The following is a 19,142-nucleotide window of genomic DNA, read 5'->3' on the forward strand; positions in this document are numbered from 1 at the left end:
ACAGATGAGGAAATTGAGTCTCAAAGAGGTTCAGTGAGTATAGAACATATTAAGGTCATAAAATTAGTAAGTGGGAAAGTCTAGATTCAAATTTTGGACTTTGTAAATCCTTAGTATTCTTTCCATTATACCTTGGCATTCCCGAGTGAAAATTTGAACAAAATCTTTCCAAACTCTGGTATTTTGTTTTCTTTTCCAACACCATAGAAAATTCTTTCACTATTTTCTGTTTTTTAGCAAAGGAGATATTTGTATGTGGAGCCATTGCTGTCAAAAGAAAAGGGATAATTGATTTGGCAGTAGGCAGAGATGCTTCCATTGAATTTGTGGCTTTGAAAACCCATTTTAGCATTTGTTTGACTCAGAGGATTTATGAGCCTTCAGAGTTGTCAGGGTTCTATGGAATCCACTGTCTATATTAATCTGTGGATTTCTTTGGTTTTGTTTTGCCAGTGGAGCATTACAACTCTCAAAATTCATAGCAAGCATCTTACATTCTACTTTATTTACATTCAACAGAGTAGCATTGTAAACTTGACTCACTTCTGGCAAATATTTATGTTAATGTTTCACAAAATATACAAACTCCTTGTGGGAATTGATTTATCTAGGCAGCTGATAAAGCATTGAAGTGTTACCTTTTTTTGTTGTTGTTTGTTTTTTCTTTTTCATTTTGATGTGGACTTGGATGGGCAAGGGGAGGGAAGAAGTTGTTATGATACAGATGCAAAGTTGGAAAGGCAAAGTTTTCCCTCCAGAGAATCTTCGTTACCCCTGCAGTGAACTGCCTACAATCCAGGATGTCACAGCCTGCTTGCTTAGTAGCCTGCAAAAACGTCCATATCATGCCAGTTCTGTGCTGTGTTCTAAGTAACTGGTGACTTGTTAGCTTAGAGACCAACTTCAGGAATGTTTTATATAAGGAACTTCACCAGTGATACTCCTGCCTCCTTTCGTAACCTGGTACAATCATGATATTGCGTTTATCAAAGAATTTTTGCCTTTACGTTTTCCCTTTCTAAATGCTCTTTTTACTAGGAATAATAATTATAACATGAAAGAATGAATTTATTTCCTGAGCTAACTTTTAAATTCTTACTGGAACTTTTCATTTGTGATTTTATTATATCTTGCTCCTCTCAATCTGAAGAAGGAAGTAAGTTAAAAATATTAACTTTAAAGTACTGATTTTACTTGTTCTGACATTCTTAAACATTGGTTTTTGTGGGTGTTTTGCTTGAATGAAGACTGTGGAATTAAGCTTTTTATGACTCAAAATTGGGGGATATTATATGCCAAATGCATGTGTGACTTTTTGTTTGTTAGTTTTGTTTTGTTTTACTTTTTTTTGTTTCCTGAAATACTGTTTTATTATAGTAAGTAGAGAAACATTGTAGAGAATATTTTGTATTATTAAGGAAACATTTAGTATTTTGTTTAAATTTTCTTTTCTTTTTTTTTATTTTTAAAGATTTTATTTATTTGACAGAGCGAGAGAGCATAAGCACGGGGAGCAGTAGAAGGAGAGGCAGAAGCAGGCTCCCTGCCAAGCAGGGAGCCTGATGTGGGGCTCGATCCCAGGACCCTGGGATCATGACCTGAGTCAAAGGCAGACGCTTAACCACCTGAGCCACCCAGGCACCCCTAACTTTTATTTTTCAAAGTACACTTATTTCCCTGTACAATGTTCTCCACCCCACCCATCCCTGAGTATTTTTCTGTTTTTTTTTTTAAATGGCCTTCTCTGTTTTTTTGTTTGCAGGCAGCTATCAATGGCGTAATACCCCAGGAAAATGGCATTCTACAAAGGTATGTTATAAGGTGCTTAATGGTAGGATGAGAATTAGCCAAGCAAAAATAGAGAATTGTTAATTTTTTTATCGTTTTGATAGAGCATTTGATCTTTGGTTAGAAGCTCATTAATATAGTTACTGCTCTTTCAGACAATTTTATCAGTTTCCTAAAGTTCCCAACTTTTACTGTATAATGTTTCAGAATGGGTGATACTATTTTTAATGGTGGTTTTATTTTAAAGAAAGCTTTTCAAGGGCATCTTCTAATTCATAAAATGGAAAGAACTGAATTTAAGTAGCTCTAAAGCATGGTTATTACCTACCTATTCAGGTTTTATCTCTGACCTTACTACATTCTTTCTTTCTTCACTTTTGGTTTCTCAATTAAGTATATGATAATTTGCAACAATTTGAATCAGTCCTTAACTGATAAAACTTCCAAATCACTAAACTATTTCACCTGAAGAGTGCATTGTTAATATGTGGAATGGTCTTCATGGTTTTGTTTCATTGCCAGAGGTTAAAATTGGAAGATGATGTAATTATAAGTTAAAAAATAATTCCTTAAATTAGAAATAACTTTTCATAAGTTTCCTTTCCTTAAAATCGGAGACTGATTTGGATTAAAAGAGGACACTATAGAGTCATAGGAGGTAAAACCATTCTCTCTTCCAAGTGTAGTTTAATTACTTGATCCCCCCCCCCCCCCCCCCCCCCGCCTTCTCTTCTCAATTCAAACTTTGGCTTGAATTTGGTGGCTAGAATTTCTAAGTCACTGAAGCATGATCTACTAAGTGCAGATGAGGCAAACAGAAACAGCAGACTAGGAATGAGTTGTTTTGGAGAGGAAGAAAAGTGCTATTGCAAAACCATCAAAAAATTCACCATGAACTGCAAAATGTGCTGTACTTTATAGGAAACTCTGTATATTTAGAAAGAGAGCAAATTCTGTTTGGTACTTGTACTACCCTTAGTAATTAATAGACCTGTTCCCCACCATTTTTAAAAAACTGTCAGAAAGAGTTTCATCCAGAGTAAATGTGGCTGATTTCCAGTCTGTCCTTTTTTTTTTCCCCCCAAAAGCATTCAGTTTTACTGAAACCCTTGTCTAGAAAGCAAACCAGGTGATTACAGGAACTTTCTTTATGATCATTTTTTTTTTCTTAGTTTAGAAAGTTTTAGACTTCTAAATACAGCTCCAGTTTTATTCTTGAGTAAATGTTATTTCACTTTCTGTGCCAAAATTTTTGCTTGTTAAACCCTTGCGGATTCAGCTTCTGGGTTCTGAGTACATATTGGATATATCTTAAAATTAACAGTATTTTGCTATGGATGAACTGTAGAAATTTCCTCATTCCTGGAAACATCCCATCTCTCCTGTTACTGATGATACTTTTTGCTTAATATATTTTATCAGTAGAGATTCAGCACTAAGTCGATTTCTAATACTATAAAATTTGGAGTCTAACTTTACCAGAGTGGGTTTTTATTTGTTTTATTTGCTTGTTTAATTAAAGGAATGAATCATATGTGCACAGAAGAAAATCAGTTGTATCTAGCAATGGTCTTCAACTCTTTCCCTTCCTAACTTCGTTCGTTAGCTTTGAAATCACTGTGGACTTGACGTAGCTGAAAATTCCTCTTATATATCTCCTAACCAGAGGAAAATGAAAGAGGGCTTTTTGTTGCTTTCTCATTGGCTTAACACTGAAAGTGGAAGACTTAGTAGTAGGAATGGTATATGTAGGTAGTTAAAAGGATTTTTGTTTTGTGTGTTTGACTTTTGTAGTGTAGTCTGTGAATGCAGCTGACTCTTAATTTTCAGTTCATACTTCGACAGAGGAAAGAGCTACCAAAAAGATTTTTTAATATGAATTATTTTTGGACAGAAAAGAGCCCAATCCCTGTGGTTTATAGCTTTTTTTTGAAATCGGATTTTTGTGTGAATTCAAAAGTGGGAATATGGTTTTTAATGTACCCATAAAGTTCAAAGCAAAAAAACTAACATTTTTGAAATGCTTAAGGCACTGTGTTAGGTGATTGATATATTTTTCATCATTTAATACTTACTGTAACCTTTAAGAGGTTCGAATTTCATAGTGAGGAAACTGAAGTTTACATAGATTTGCCCAAAGTCACAAGTGTCGTAGATGGTGATGTCTGGATTCTGGATTGTCTCATTTTAAAAGCCATGCTTTTTTTGTGTGTGCTACCAGTCTGCCCTAGTCAAGGTCAGCAAACTAGTCATGTCGTACTTTTTTTTTTTTTTTTAAGATTTTTTTCCTTTGGCTAAAAATGTTGGAACTTAATTCAGGTGTGTAAGATCTTTCTCCCATAGCTTTGTTTTTACAGTTACTATTTTAGTTGTAAGCAAGTAAAGGCAGATATTATTATCCCTCATTTTACAGGTAGAGAGAATAAGGCATGAAGTGACTTGGCCCAGATGATACAGCATAATGTTGATGGAGTCAGGATATAAGCAAGTCTTCTGCCTCATCCTTCAAGGCTTATTTCACTAGACAATATACTGCTAATACAACATATTTATAAACTGTGTGACTTACGCTCTCATAAATGTAAGCCAGTCAGTCATAAAACATCAAATGTGTGCATGTTTATTTACTACATCTTGGTATAATATTTTATTTATTTAGCATATTGTCCAGAGCCTTTTAAAGCATTATTTTTGGAGACAGTTATTGTTAGAAGGAAGTGCTAATGAATTACTTGTGTTAGTAGACAGCACATACTATGTCTTCTAAAAATTTTATGAATCAGTAGTATAATTTTCCTCACTGATCAAATGTGTAGTTTTTGTCAAGTTATATTTATTTTTTTGACCCAGACAGATATACTGTATGTTTCTTTGTCCATTGTTTAATTAATTGAGGAAGCCTAGAGAAGACTAGTCATTTTTTCAGTTATTCACTGTTATGTTTTCAGAATATGTAAATGCTGAGGTTTTAGATATAGAAAATACCCATTTTGGCCAATTAGTTTCTATTTATTGTCTTCTCTGATGCTCATTTAAGAATCTGATTTTTTCTAAAGACAAATTTATCTTTAAAACACGTGTGTTTTTGTTTTGTTGTTTTTGTACCTAGAAATTTTACCTTGGGATGGATTTTTAAAAATTGAAATAAACATGTACAGAGTTCCTGTTTACTTTGCTTTGTTCATTGCCTTCCAAGGACATGTGTAGTTTGTAGAGCAAAGTTGAGTAAGGATAAAAACACTCCTTTAGTTGGGTTTAGACTGAAAATAGATTTCTCCATTGAGTTTCCCTTACCAATCAGTGTCTTTTTTTTTAAATTATTAACTAGAAAAGAATAGTGAATAGATCAGATTATGGAATGGTGTCTTCATAGATGAAAAGTCTTAAAAATGCTTTTTTTTGAGTCAACAATTTCTTCCTCATTTAACTTAGTTATCTCTTATTACTGATGGGAAGTGCAAGCTATAGCAACTGGCCTTTTACCCTGACTTGCTTCTGACCACTGGACCCCAGAAACCTCACCAAGGTGGCAGAGCCCTGCATTTTTGTGGCATGTATCTTCTAATCTCTATCATACATTTATTTGTCTTATCAAAGCATCCAAGTACTTGCTACTTTTCTCTTTAGGATTAATTCACATTGTTATCATTGTAGTGTAGTTTTGTGGAATGTCCAGGTGATCAAGATCTCTCCAGACTAGATTGTTATGCTAGAGAGAGGATAGTTGACATAATCTTCTGAAAAAGACAGTGAAAGTATGTTGTATACCCTGCTGGGTAAAAGTAAAATGCTTGTCTTGGTGATTGTAAATTAATATATAGAAAAAAAGTATATGCAAGATAGTTGCTTCCTATTACTAACCCTTCCTACATAGTAACTCTGACTCCTTGAATCAGGAAGCCAATATAGAATGTCTGCCAGTTACTGAGTATATCTCTTTCAATTATGCATTCAGAATCTGGAGAAGAAATTGCAGGGTAGGTTGACAGATTGTTTGAACATGGTATGAGTGGATTTGGGCCCAAACTTCATTTACCACCATAATCTTCCACTTTTATATCCCCAGGAATTAGTATCAGTTTAGAGTCAGCATCTAGTAATCCCCTAAAAATTTAGATATTTTCCTTTTGTCAGTACACATCCTAGTAAATGGCTACAGGCCTTTTAGGAGAAGTCTTAGGAAAATTTCCAATACATATGTATGGCTCTGTTGTATTGTCTTTGTGGGGATCAGGGACTTTATGTCTGTGAAACAACTTGCATTTGAAAACTGAGAGTGACTGTGACTACTCATTAGTTTTAAGTACTTTCTCTGTAAAATCTTGAGGATACAGCCATTAAAAACACAAATGTATGCTGCAACATGGACGGCACTGGAGGAGATAATGCTAAGTGAAATAAGTCAAGCAGAGAAAGACAATTATCATATGGTTTCACTCATTTATGGAACATAAGAAATAGCAGGAAGATTGGTAGGAGAAGAAAGGGGGGTAATCAGAAGGGGGAATGAAGCATGAGAGACTATGGACTCTGGGAAACAAACTGAGGGCTTCAAAGGGGAGGGGGTTGGGGGAATGGGTTAGGCTGGTGATGGGTAGTAAGGAGGGCACATATTGCATGGTGCACTGGGTGTTATGAACTAATGAATCATAGAACTTTACATCAAAAACCAGGGTGGTGCTGTATGGTGACTAACATAATAAAAAATATTATTATTAAAAAAAATAAAAACAATAAAAACACAAATGTGAACTTTGCCTTTGTGGAACTTATATTCTCTGAGGGTGTCTTAAATGTCAAATGATTAATACCAATTATAATTGGTAAGTGTGAGGAATTAGAACCAGGCTGAGGTAGTAAAACATACTCTGAGTTGAAAAACATTGAATCTGAGATATGAAGGGTGAATATAATTAGCTAGAAGAAAGATGGAATATTGGGATGCGATTGGAAAGAGAATATTCTTAGAAGGAGTAGTTTGTGTTCCCCTATGAAAAGGGAAGGATCAAGGTGAGATAGAAGAAATGAAAGGCTGTTGTGGATGTTAGCATAGAGAGATTGGAGATAGTCTAGCACAAGCTAAGGATGGGAAGGTAGATAGGATTTGGATCATATAGGGACTTATATGCCTCTTTAGCTTGGTATAAAGAGCAGAGGGGAGTATTGAAGAAAATGACATGAAGACATTTCTATTATTTCATCTTTGTGGTGGTATGGAATGACATGGAGGGGAGCAAGGGAACATTCAGAGAGATTAGTTAGGAGGCTGTTGCATCAGTTCACACAAGAGCTGCTCGTGGCTTGCACTAGGGTGTCAGCTTCAGAGGGGAAAGGTGAATGACTTAACTAAAAGATATTTAGAAGGTAGAATAGAAAGGACTGACTTGATAGGGAGTTGAGAGAGAAGAAGGTATCAAGGATAATGCCGGAAGTTTCTGGTTTGGGTAGCTGATATGAGGAATAATGGAGGGAGGGGGAGTTTCAGGCTTGGGGAAACACTTTTTTTTTATGAGTTAAACTTTGGATATACAGAGTTTGAGGTTTGAGATTTTACTAGTTACCAGGCAGTGTGCTAAGCTATTCATGTAGTTACCTGATTTAATCCCTACAAATATAGTTTTCCCACTTTACAAATGAGATAACTATTAAGTGGGCAGAACGAAGATTTTATTTTTATTTTTTAAGACTTGAATGTGTTTGAATGTTACTGAGAAGAATCCAGAAGAGAAGGAGCTGTTGAAGATACTGGAAAGGAAAAGCATACCATAATATAAAGCTAATTAGAAGATGGTTTTAGATAGGATGATGTTGCCTCTGTTTCACAGAGAGAGAAAAAGAGTACATATGCTGGTTAGTTTGTGGATTTGATGTCAAAAAAGTAAGGGAATTTCATCTTGATGGCATCTGTTTTCTATGCAAAGCAGGAAAAAAATCATCTTTATAGACTGAGGAGTACAATAGAATGGAAATTTAAGGATGGTAAATTTCTGAGTTTTGTGGAAAGTAGAGTTAATCAGATGTTTCAGTGAGCAAATGAAAGTGAATGAAGAAGATGCTGTTCTTTATTCATAAAAATTAATGTTTTACTAGCATCATAACAACATAAGGCAAAAGTCTGATTAAATGCTAAATGGTATGTATGATACTGCTAATACACATAGAAAGGCAAAGATGGGCAGGAAAGTAATGTGGCTTTCAGTCACCAGGAAAGATTTTATGGAGGAAGTAAAACTGTAGTTAGACCTTGATGCACAGGTAGGTAAATTTGATTGGAAGACCAACACAGCCAAGTATGGAATGGGTCCTTAGTGGTAATCTTTAATGATATGGTTGATAATAATCTTTCTTTTTATGTCAATATTTCAGTGACTATGGAGGTGAGACTATACCAGGACCTGCATTTGATCCAAGTCACCCAGCTTCAGCTCCTGCTCCCTCTTCCTCTTCAGCATTTCGACCTGTAATGCCATCTAGACAAATTGTAGAACGGCAGCCTCGGATGCTGGACTTCAGGGTTGAGTACAGAGACAGAAATGTTGATGTGGTACTTGAAGACAGCTGTACTGTTGGTAAGGTTTTCCTAGCATAAAGCCTTCATAAATAAACAGTTTATTAGGTAAACATTTAGTTTATATTCTTTTCTTTTGAGTTGATTGCCAATAAGAAGGGGAAAAAAGGCAAATTGAAGCCGATATTTTCCATATAGATAATTATGCTGCATTTTAAAATACCATGTTGATACTGAGGCAAGTTTGAGAATAATTCTTTTGTTCCACTTATATGGAATGGTATAAGATGCTGTTTTAGGGCAGATGCAAATCAGACTTTAAATATATTGTGTATTGTACTTTATAGCTCAAATTCATTCAGTTTTCATGCTGTAGTTAATGAGAGATAAGAAATAAGACATGTTTCCATCACTCCTTTTCCCTGCCAGTTGAATAAGTGTTTCAATACTATCCTTTCAGAGGAAACTTAAAATGTATGCCTGCCATTATTGGACAGATTTTACCAAATTCTGTTCTTTTCTTATCTTTTTTCTTTTCTTTCTCTGTCCCTCCCTCCCTCTCTCCCTCCCTCTCTCCCTCCCTTTCTTTTCTTTCTTTCTTTCTTTCTTTCTTTCTTTCTTTCTTTCTTTCTTTCTTTCTTTCTTCTCTCTCTCTCTTTTTTGTTTCTTTCTAAAATATTTTATTTATTTATTTGACGGAGAGAGAGAGAGAGAGAGAGAGCAAAAGCAGGCAGAGCCACAGGCAGAGGGAGGGGAAGAAGCGGCTGGATGTGTGCCAGATCCCAGACTCTGGGATCATGACCTGAGCTGAAGGCAGACGCTTAACCAGCTCAGCCACCCGGGTGCCCCAATTTTACCAGATTTCTATTGAGAAACTAAGTTGAATTCATATTTGATTCAGATTACTTGACCCGTTAATGTTATTTTGCCTTAAATCTAAATTCCAGATATTTCTGAAATTTTGGCTTTGTTTTTTAAGGGAAGATTCTTGACTGATTTTATTTAATTTTTTAATTCAGGTACACTACAGGGGCACCTGGGTGACTTAGTAGGTTAAGTGTCCAACTCTTGATCTTAGCTCAGGTCTTGATCTCAGGATTGTGAGTACACGCCCCGCATTGGGCTTCAGGCTGGGTGTGGAACCTACTTTAAAAAAAATAGAAGAAGAGGTACGTTGCAGAGAAAAGAAAAACTGTTAAAAGATTGATTATTCTCAAACATTAATCAGATTGTTTATTCCCTTACTTAAAGCCATTTAGAAATTTTTCATTGGTTTAGGATAAAATTCAACTCCTTTACCATGGCCTGTAAGTCTCTTCTTGATCAGGCTCCTGCTACATCTCAGGTTTTCATCTCTTACCACTTTCGTCCTTGCTCACCATGCCTAAGTTGTTTTGGACTTGTTTAAGTTCCTCGAATAGGTTATTAGCCCGCTCAAGACCTTTGTACATGTTCCTTCTTCTGCCCAGATTTCTTTAGTCCATTCATTTTTTTCCCCACGCTCATTCCCATGCCCCCTATATACTCCTTTTCCCCCCCTAAATTGTGGTAAAAAAGCACATAATATGATATTTATCCTTTTAACAAATTTTTAAATGTATAATATAGTTTTGTTACTATATGCACATTGTCATACAGCAGATCTCTAGAACTTTTTCATCTTATGTAATTGAAACTTTGTATCTATCAGATGGCAACTCCCCATTTTCCCCTTCTACCAGCCCCTGGCAACAATCATTCTACTTTCTGCTTAGATGAATTTGACTACTTTAAATAGATCATGTAAGTGGATTCATACAGCGTTTGTCCTTCTGTGTCTGGCTTATTTCACTTAGTATGATATCCTCAAGTTTCATCCATGTTGTAGCATATTACAGGATTTTCTTCTTTTTTTTTTAATGCTGACTAATAATCCATTGTATGTATATACTATATTTTCTTTCCATTCACCCATCTATGGATATTTAGGTTGTTTTCACCTCTTGGATATTGTGAATAATGCTGCAGTGAACATGAGATTGCAAATATGTCAAGATCCTGCCTTCAGTTTTTTTGGATAAATACCCAAAAGTGGAATTGTTGGGTCATATGTGGTTCTATTTTTAATTTTTTGTGGAATATCCATACTCTATTCCATAATGGGTACACCATTTTAACATTCCTGCCAATATAAAATGCATAACGGTTCCAGTTTTTCCACATCCTTGCCAACACTTGCTATTTTCTGTTTTGCTTTTGATTTTTAATGGCCTTCTTAACAGATATGAGGTGATATCTCATTGTGGTTTTGGTTTGGATTTCCATGATGATTAGTGATGTTGAGCATCTTCTTATATACCTGTTGGTTATTTGTACGTCTTTAGAGAAATGCTTATTTGGGGCCTTTGCCCATTTTTATTTTTATTTTTTTTTAATAATTTTTTATTATGTTATGTTAGTCACCATACAGTATATCCTTAGTTTTTGATGTAGTGTTCCATGATTCATTATTTGCATATAACATCCAGTGCACCATGCAATACGTGCCCTCCTTAATACCCATCACCGGCCTATCCCAGTCCCCCACCCCTCTCCCCTCTGAAGCCCTCAGTTTGTTTCCCAGAGTCCATAGTCTCTCATGGTTCATTCCCCCTTCTGTTTATCCCCCTTCATTCTTCCCTTCCTTCTCCTACCAATCTTCCTGCTATTTCTTATGTTCCATAAATGAGTGAAACCATATGATAATTGTCTTTCTCTGCTTGACATATTTCACTTAGCATAATCTCCTCCAGTCCCATCCACGTTGCTGCAAATGTTGGGTAATCATTCTTTCTGATTGTATATATGGACCACATCTTCTTAATCCAGTCATCTGTTGAAGGGCATCTTGGCTCCTTCCACAATTTAGCTATTGTGGACAATGCTGCTATGAACATTTGGGTGCATATGGCCCTTCTCTTCACTATGTCTGTATCTTTGGGGTAAATACCCAGTAGTGCAATTCTTTGCCCATTTTTAAATCAGGTTATTTACTTTTTTGCTTTTGAATTATAGGATTTTTTAATATATTTTGAATATCAACTCCTTAACAAATATATGCTTTGCAAATATTTTCTCCTTCACAGTCTCGTTGATTGTTTCCTTTGCTGCACAAAAGTTTTTTAGTTTAGGGGCGCCTGGATGGCGCAGTGGTTAAGTGTCTGCCTTTGGCTCAGGGCGTGATCCCGGTGTTATGGGATCGAGCCCCACATCAGGCTCCTCTGCTATGAGCCTGCTTCTTCCTCTCCCACTCCCCCTGCTTGTGTTCCCTCTCTCGCTGGCTGTCTATCTCTGTCGAATAAATAAATAAAATATTAAAAAAAAAAAAAGTTTTTTAGTTTATCTAGTCCCACTTGTCTATTTTTACTTTTATTGTCTTTGCTTCTGGTGTCATATCCATGAAATCATTGCCAAGACCAATGTATGAAGCTTTTGCTTTATCTATGAGTCTTATAATTTCAGATATTATATTTTAAGTCTTTAACCCATTTTGAGTTAATTTTTGTATATGGAATAAGGTAAAGGTCCATTTCACTCTTTTGCATGTAGATATCCAGTTTTCCTCACACCATTTATTTAAAAGACTATCCTTTCTCCATTGTGTAGACTTGGCATTCTTGTCAAATCATTTGACCCGTATGCATGGATTAATTTCCAGGCTTACTGTTCTGTTGCATTTTTTCTGTATGTTTTTCTTTATGTGAGTACCTACTGTCTTGGTTACTTTGTAAAATATTCTGAATTCAGGAACTGTGAGGCCCCCAGCTTCATTTTTCTTTCTCAAGATTGTTTTGACTATATAGGGTCCTTTGTGGTTCCTTATGAATTTTAACATTGTTTTCTGCAAAAATGTCTGCAAAGATGCCATTGGGATTTTGATAGGGATCACATTGAATCTGTAGGTTGCTTTGGATGGTATGGATATTTTAACAATACTGAGTCTTTCAGTCCATGAACATGTGATATCTTCATTTGTTTGTTTCTTCTATACTTTCTTTTAGCGTTATTTTACCATTTTTGTTGTAAAAATCTTTTGCTTCTTCGTTAAGTTTATTCGTGTGTATTTTATTCTTTTTGATGGTTTTGTAAATGAGATTGTTCTATTAGTTTCCTTTTTAGATTATTTGTTGTTAGTGTAGAGAAATATAACTAGTTTTTGTATGTTAATTTTGTGTCTTGTAACTTTGCTAAATTTGTTTATTAGTTCCAGCAGGGTTTTTTTTCTTTTTTAATGGAATCTTTAGGGTTATTTATGAATAATACCATCTGGAAACCTAGATAATTTTATTTCTTACTTTCTGATTTGGATGCCTTTTATTTCTTTTTATTGCCTAATTGCTCTGGCCAGGACCTCAGATACTCTGGTGAATAGAAGTGGCAACAGTGGGCATTCTTGCATTGTTCATGATCTTTAGAGGAAAAGATTTTAGTTTCACTGTTGAATATGATATTAGCTGTGAACATTTCACGTATAGCCTTTATTGTGTTGCAGTAATTTTCTTCTGTTTCTAGTTTGCATATTTTTATCATGAAATGGTGTTAAATTTTGTCAGTATGGTGTATCACATTGATTGATTTCTGTATGTTGAACCATCTTTGCATCACATGCATAAATTTCCTTTGGTTATGGCGTATGATCCTTCTCATGTGCTGTTGAATATGGTTTTCTGATATTTTGTTGAGGATTTTTGCATCTATATTCATCAGGGTTGTTGGCTTCTAGTTTTTATTCTTGTTCTTGTAGTGTCTTTGTCTGGCTTTGACATCAGGGTAATGTTGACTTCATAAAGTGAATTTGGAAGTGTTCTCTCCTCTCTAATTTTGAGGACGAGTTTGAGAAAGAGCAACATTAATTTTTCTTTAGATGTTTGGTAGAATTCTCCACTGAAACCATCTGGTGCTGAATTTTTCTTTGTGGGAAGTTTTTGATTACTCTTTCAGTCTCTTTACTAGTTATAGATTTGTTTAGATTTTCTATTTCTTCAGGTTCAGTCTATGTAGGTTATATGTTTCTATGAATTTATCCATTTCTACTAGGTTATCCCATTTGTTGGCATATGTCTCTATATTCATACTTATTTCTGTGACATCAGTTGTGATGTCTCCTTTTTCCTTTCTAATTTTATAGAGTTTTCTTTTTTTTCTTAAGTTTAGGCTAAAAGTTTATCCGTTTTCTTGATCTTATCTTTTCTTTCTTTTTCTTTCTTTCCTTCTTTCTTTTCTTTCTTTCTTTCTTTCTTTCTTTCTTTCTTTCTTTCTTTTCTTTCTTTCTTTCTTTCTTTCTTCTTTTCTTTCTTTCTTTCTTTCTTTCTTTCTTTCTTTCTTTCTTTCTTTCTTTCTTTCTTTCTTTCTTTCTTTCTTTTATTTATTTGACAGAGAGAGAGACAGCCAGCGAGAGAGGAAACACAAGCAGGGGGAGTGGGAGAGGAAGATGCAGGCTCCCAGTGGAGGAGCCTGATGCAGGGCTCGATCCCAGGAGTCTGAGATCACGCCCTGAGCCAAAGGCAGACACTTAATGACTGAGCCACCCAGGCTCCCCTCTTGATCTTTTCTAATATCAACTCTCAGTTTTGCTGATTTTTTAAGAATTATCTTTCTGTTCTCTTTTAATTTCTGTTCTAGTCTTTATTATTTTCTCCCTTCTAACTTTGGGCTTAGCTTGTTCCTTTTTTTAAACTTACTTGAGGTGTAAAGTTAAGTTATTAGATCTTTCTTCTTCTTCTTTTTTTAAATGTAGGCACTTACTGCTATTGTATTTTTGTTTGCATTTGTCTCCAGATATTTTTTAATTTCTCTTTTGATTTTTTTTCTTTGATCTTTTGGTGGTTTAGGCGTAAGTTGTTTAATTTCCACAGATCTGTGAACTTTCCAGGATAGATGACATGTTAGATCACAAACAAGTCTTTTTTTTTTTAAAAGATTTATTTTTAATTTTTTAAAAAGATTTTTACTTATTTATTTGAGAGAAAGAGAGAGCAAGTGAGCATGAGAAGGGAGAGGGGTGGAGGGAGAAGCAGACTTGCTGCTGAGCAGGGAGCCCGATGTAGGGCTTGATTCCAGGACTCCAGGATCATTATCTGGGCTGAAGGCAGCCGATTAACTGACTGAGCCACCTTGGTGCCCCTAAAAATTTATTTATTTATTTGAGAGAGAACATGGGGGGGAGTGGGAGAGGGAGAGAATCTCAAGCAGACTCCCTACTGAGCTTGGAGCCTGACACAGGGCTTGATCTCATGAGCCTGAGATCATGACCTGAGCTGAATCAAGAATTGGATGCTTAACCAACTGAGCCACCCAGGTGCCCCAGGTCACAAACAAGTCTTAATAGATTTAAGAAGATTGAAATCACTTCAAGAATGTTTTCCTGCCATAGTATAATAAAACTAAAAATCAATAGTAGTTTCCTTCTGCTTCTTTCTTCTTAAATTTATTAAGACTGATTTACAGCCTATCATGGCATCTACCCTGCAGGATGTTCCATGTGTGCTTGAGAAATACGTGTATTTTGCTCCTTTTCAGTGTAATGTTTCATATGTCTGTGTTAGGCCCATTTGGTCTACAATTGTCATTCAAGCCCTGTGTTTGCTTACTGAACTTCTGTGTGGAAGTTTCGTCCATTATTGAAATCCCCTACTATTGTGTTGTTGTGTATTTCTCCCCTCAGCTCTGTCATTGTTTCCTTCATATATTGTATGCTTTGATGTTGGGTGCATATGTGTATATAATTATTACATGTTCCTGGTGAATTGACTCTTCTATCATTATATAATGTCCTTTCTCTCTTTTGAAAGTTTTTGACTTACAGTCTGTTTAGTCAGTGTAAGTATGGTCACCATGCTCTCTTTTGGTTACCATTCTGTCCTTTCACTTCCATTCTGTGTGTCCATGAATCTCAACTGAATCTCTTGTAGATACCATATAGTTGAATTTTGTTTTTTAAAAATCCATTCAGCTAGTCTGTGTCTTTCGTTAGGGAGTTTTATCCATTTACATTTAAAGTAATTACTGGTGGGAAAGGACTTACTATTGCCATTTTGTTGATTATTTGCTTTGTCTCCTAGCTTTTGTTCCCTCTTTCTCTTGCCATCTTCCTTTGTGTTTGTTGATTTTTTTTTGTAGTGTCATGCTTTGATCTTGTTCTGTTTTCTTTTGTGTCTCTTCTATAGCTGTTTTCTTTGTATCTTCTCATCTTCTCTAGCTGTTATCTTTGTAGTTAACCATGGGGCTTAAATAAGATATAGTTTTTAATAATCTGTTTTAACCTGATATTTTCAGTCATCTATAAAACTAGTCTTTGTCCCCTCCCTTCATTATTGATATCACAAATTACATCCTTTCATGCTATGTACCATTAACATTTTATAGTTACAATTATTTTGTATGCTTTTATCTTTTAACTTCTAAACCAGATTAAGTTATTAAGCACTACTGTTACAGTATTCTGTACTTGTCTAGAGTTTTTGTGGTTGTCTATATATTTACCATTAACAGCTTTATACTCCTGTGTTGTTATCTAGTTTCCTTTTGGTATAACTGGAGTACTCTATTTAGTATTTCTTATAAGGCAGTGTTGAACTTTCTCAGCTTTTGTTTATCTGGGGAAAGTCTTTATTTCCCCTTAATATATGAAGAACAGTTTTCCTGGACATAGTATTCTTGTTTGGTAGTTTTTTTTTCTTTCAGCACTTTTAATATATCATCCTATCCCCTCTGGCCTGCAAAGTTTCAGTTAAAAATCTGCTGATACTGGGGGCTCCCTTTATGTGATGAGCTTGTCACTTCTTGCCTTCAAATTCCTTTTTTTCCTTTAATTTGACAATTTGATTTTTATGTTTTTTTTGGTATAGACTTTTTAGGATTTATTACTTTTTGGATCCTTTGTGGTTCATGAGTCTGCATGTCGATTTCCTACCCCAGATTTGGGAAGCATTCACCATTATTTCTTCAAATAAGCCTTCTGCCCCTTTGTCTTATTTTCTGCAACTCCCATAATGCATATATTGTTCCTTTAATGGTTTCCCATTAGTCCTCTGGCTTTTTTTCAGTCTTTCTCTTGCTTTTTTCTTTTTTCTCTTCCGACTGGATAATTTCAAATGACTTGTCTTCAAGTTCACCTATTCTTTCTTCTGGGTGATCAAGTCTGTTGTTGAGCCCCTTTAGTGACTTCAATTCAGTTATTATATTCTTTAGCTCCAAAATGTGCTTGGTTCTTTTTTTTTTATAAGTTTCTATGTCTTTGTTGATAAAAACCCATCTACTGATATTTAAAAAATAGTTTATCTTTACAATAGTAATTAGTTAGAATTGACCCTGCTTATTGTTCATACATATTTTCGATAATATTGCTAAGGCATTCTTGGTGTGTTAGTAGGGGAACCCCTTATATAGGGTTTTACTAGGCTTTTACTTTCCTAGTTTAGTGATGAATATATTTATTATAGGGGAAAGAATTCAGTACCATATCACACTTTCTCTTTTACTTAAAATTATCTCAGATTTTTATCTGTTAAAAAAAACTGGAAAGACATCTTATATTAAATAAATTTTAACTGCTATTAAGTAGCATGTGGCTGAATAGTTAACAATGTCTCATTTCAAATTGACCTTATTCTTTTTGTTGATGGAATATTTGGTATGTGTTGGAAGTAAATGGATCACTTGAACCACCCTTTTCATTGGTTCTCTCAGTTGGAGTGAAGTCCCTGCTTATTTCAGAGATGGTGAGCAGAAAATGCTGGCTTCTCTGGATGATATATGTTAATGTTACACTTTAATTCTATCTGAATTTGGAGGATAGTCTATGAAACTATTTTAAAGCTTTATTATAAAAACATGTGATAGACTTTCCAGAAATCACATTTGTTAACCTGTTGGCTTTATAATTCGTTGTAAAAGCAGACTTTTCCCCAAGTATGGTAGAGTAGAAAGTCAAGTCATCATTCTGTTTGAAAACAAATAAAATTAAAATACTTACAAACATATAAATAAAATGTGATTCAAAAGAAATTATATACAGATATTGTACAATACACAGCTTCTCCTTCTAATTATTCCAGTTTTTTATTTGTTCTGGATTACAGTTATTCTTTTATTATGAATTGCATGCCAGAGAATCATGTTGTGCATCTTTTCTGTGTTCACTATTAAGTTTGCTGATATGAATCACTGTGGAAGTTATTGTGCAGACATATTTGGGACTTGATGAAAATTTTTTCTTCTTTCACTGCATTCGGTTAATTAAGTTCTGTTAGTTTTATAGCAATATAATGTGAATCCTTTCTTTATTCTTACGACCTCTGTTACAGTTCAGGAGTTAATCTCTGTCATGAATTATTAACATAATTCCTCTAATTTCTATTCTTTAAGTTTCTTTATTTCTGTAGGCTGTATTTTACATAGTTGTCCTATAGTGGTGTTTCAACAATGTAAGTCTTCTTATAAATCTTTCAGTGGTTCCTTATTTCCTATATTCTATTTGATTTGCCCTTCCTTGTTTTAGTTTTTCTAGAAAACTCACACTCATAATATTACATACATGTAAATATCTCTCCTTTATGAAGCCTTTCCTAACCTCCATGGACATAGTTAAGTTGATTCATTCTTGGATTTTAAAACATCTTATTCTTTCTTTGTGTTTCAGATTTCCTTTGAATGTTAACTTCTCAAACTGAGAGACTAGGTCTTCTTCTCTAATTCTCCAAGCACAATGGTTAGCACAGAGCAGTATCTGTTGAGAAAATAAATGGCTCAGTAAATGAGCATATGTATGTATTTGTTTGTATATTAAAATATTTACCATAAGAAAATTTAAAAATACACTCAGTAAAGTTTAGCTGACCTGCAATATAATTGTTAAATACTTTATATATATATAGACCAACTTACTGTTATTAAGGAATTTGGATAAATACTAATTTTTCTGTGTATGTATAAATATTAAAATGCAAAGAGATGCTAAATAAGATACAGTTTTCCGTGTTATTATCAGGAAGTCTCAACAATGTATAAAAGCAAGCCTAAAGGCAGCCAACAACTTTATATCACAGTGACACCTAGTGGTAATTGTATTGGTCTGTTAATATTTTTAGCGTGTTATTTATTTATTTATTTATTTGTTTGTTTGTTTATTTTTGCAGTTTTGTTTTATTATGGAATCCTTCTGGGTTTTCTTATCTTGAATAAATTTAAAGAATTATTTTAAGACACCGTTTTTTCTATAAAATACTATCTAGTATGTAGTAGTATGATCTTGAGGGTAGGAATTATTGTGTATTTTTATGCCTATCAGATATAACACTGAATTTAACATAACATACAAGTATTTGTTCAATAAAGTTTGTTGAGTCAGTGCCGTCAGCAAATCTGTCTGCTTTTGCTGGGCCTATTCAGCATAGCCTTAGTTTCGTGTCTGGAATGGAAAATAGAAAAATAGGTCTGTCTTTAGCTTAACTACTTCCCTCATTTTCTTTTCTGTTTTTAATCTACTTTCTTAAATCTGCTTTTATTATATTGGATAACATTTTAGTTTAAATGAATCAGATTGAGTATGAAAATAGTTAAAACATTTAGCAAGTGCGTTTTGAGCCTAAGAAGTAGTTTAGGATATTTCAAACTAGTTTTTTTCTTGAATCTGTGAACTTAGTTTCCAGTCTTGACTTTGTAACTCAGATTAACTATGTAATTTTTGGCATATGCCTTTACCCCTCTATGCTCAGCCACCCTTTATGAATAATAAACACCGTATAAGTGGTTTTTGTTGTTGTTGTTAGTACACGTGAAAAGAGAGGAAGAATAGCAATCTTATTTGTCTTACACAGATGTTGTGAGC

General features: G+C 34.5%; 1 protein-coding gene across 5 annotated transcripts in view; it reads left to right on the top strand.

The window, feature by feature from the left end:
* The window catches only part of FAF1 (Fas associated factor 1), a 486,729-nt gene that overhangs the window by 141,836 nt on the left and 325,751 nt on the right, over window positions 1-19,142 (top strand). For all 5 annotated transcript variants that reach the window (XM_048220345.2, XM_048220346.2, XM_057310649.1 and 2 more), the window contains 2 exons: window positions 1,763-1,809; window positions 8,155-8,357. In XM_048220345.2, coding sequence (XP_048076302.1) covers window positions 1,763-1,809; window positions 8,155-8,357 — 250 coding nt within the window. The remainder of the gene's footprint in view (window positions 1-1,762; window positions 1,810-8,154; window positions 8,358-19,142) is intronic.

The sequence above is a fragment of the Ursus arctos genome, unplaced genomic scaffold (genome assembly GCF_023065955.2).
Source record: "Ursus arctos isolate Adak ecotype North America unplaced genomic scaffold, UrsArc2.0 scaffold_12, whole genome shotgun sequence".
Classification (NCBI taxonomy): domain Eukaryota; kingdom Metazoa; phylum Chordata; class Mammalia; order Carnivora; family Ursidae; genus Ursus; species Ursus arctos.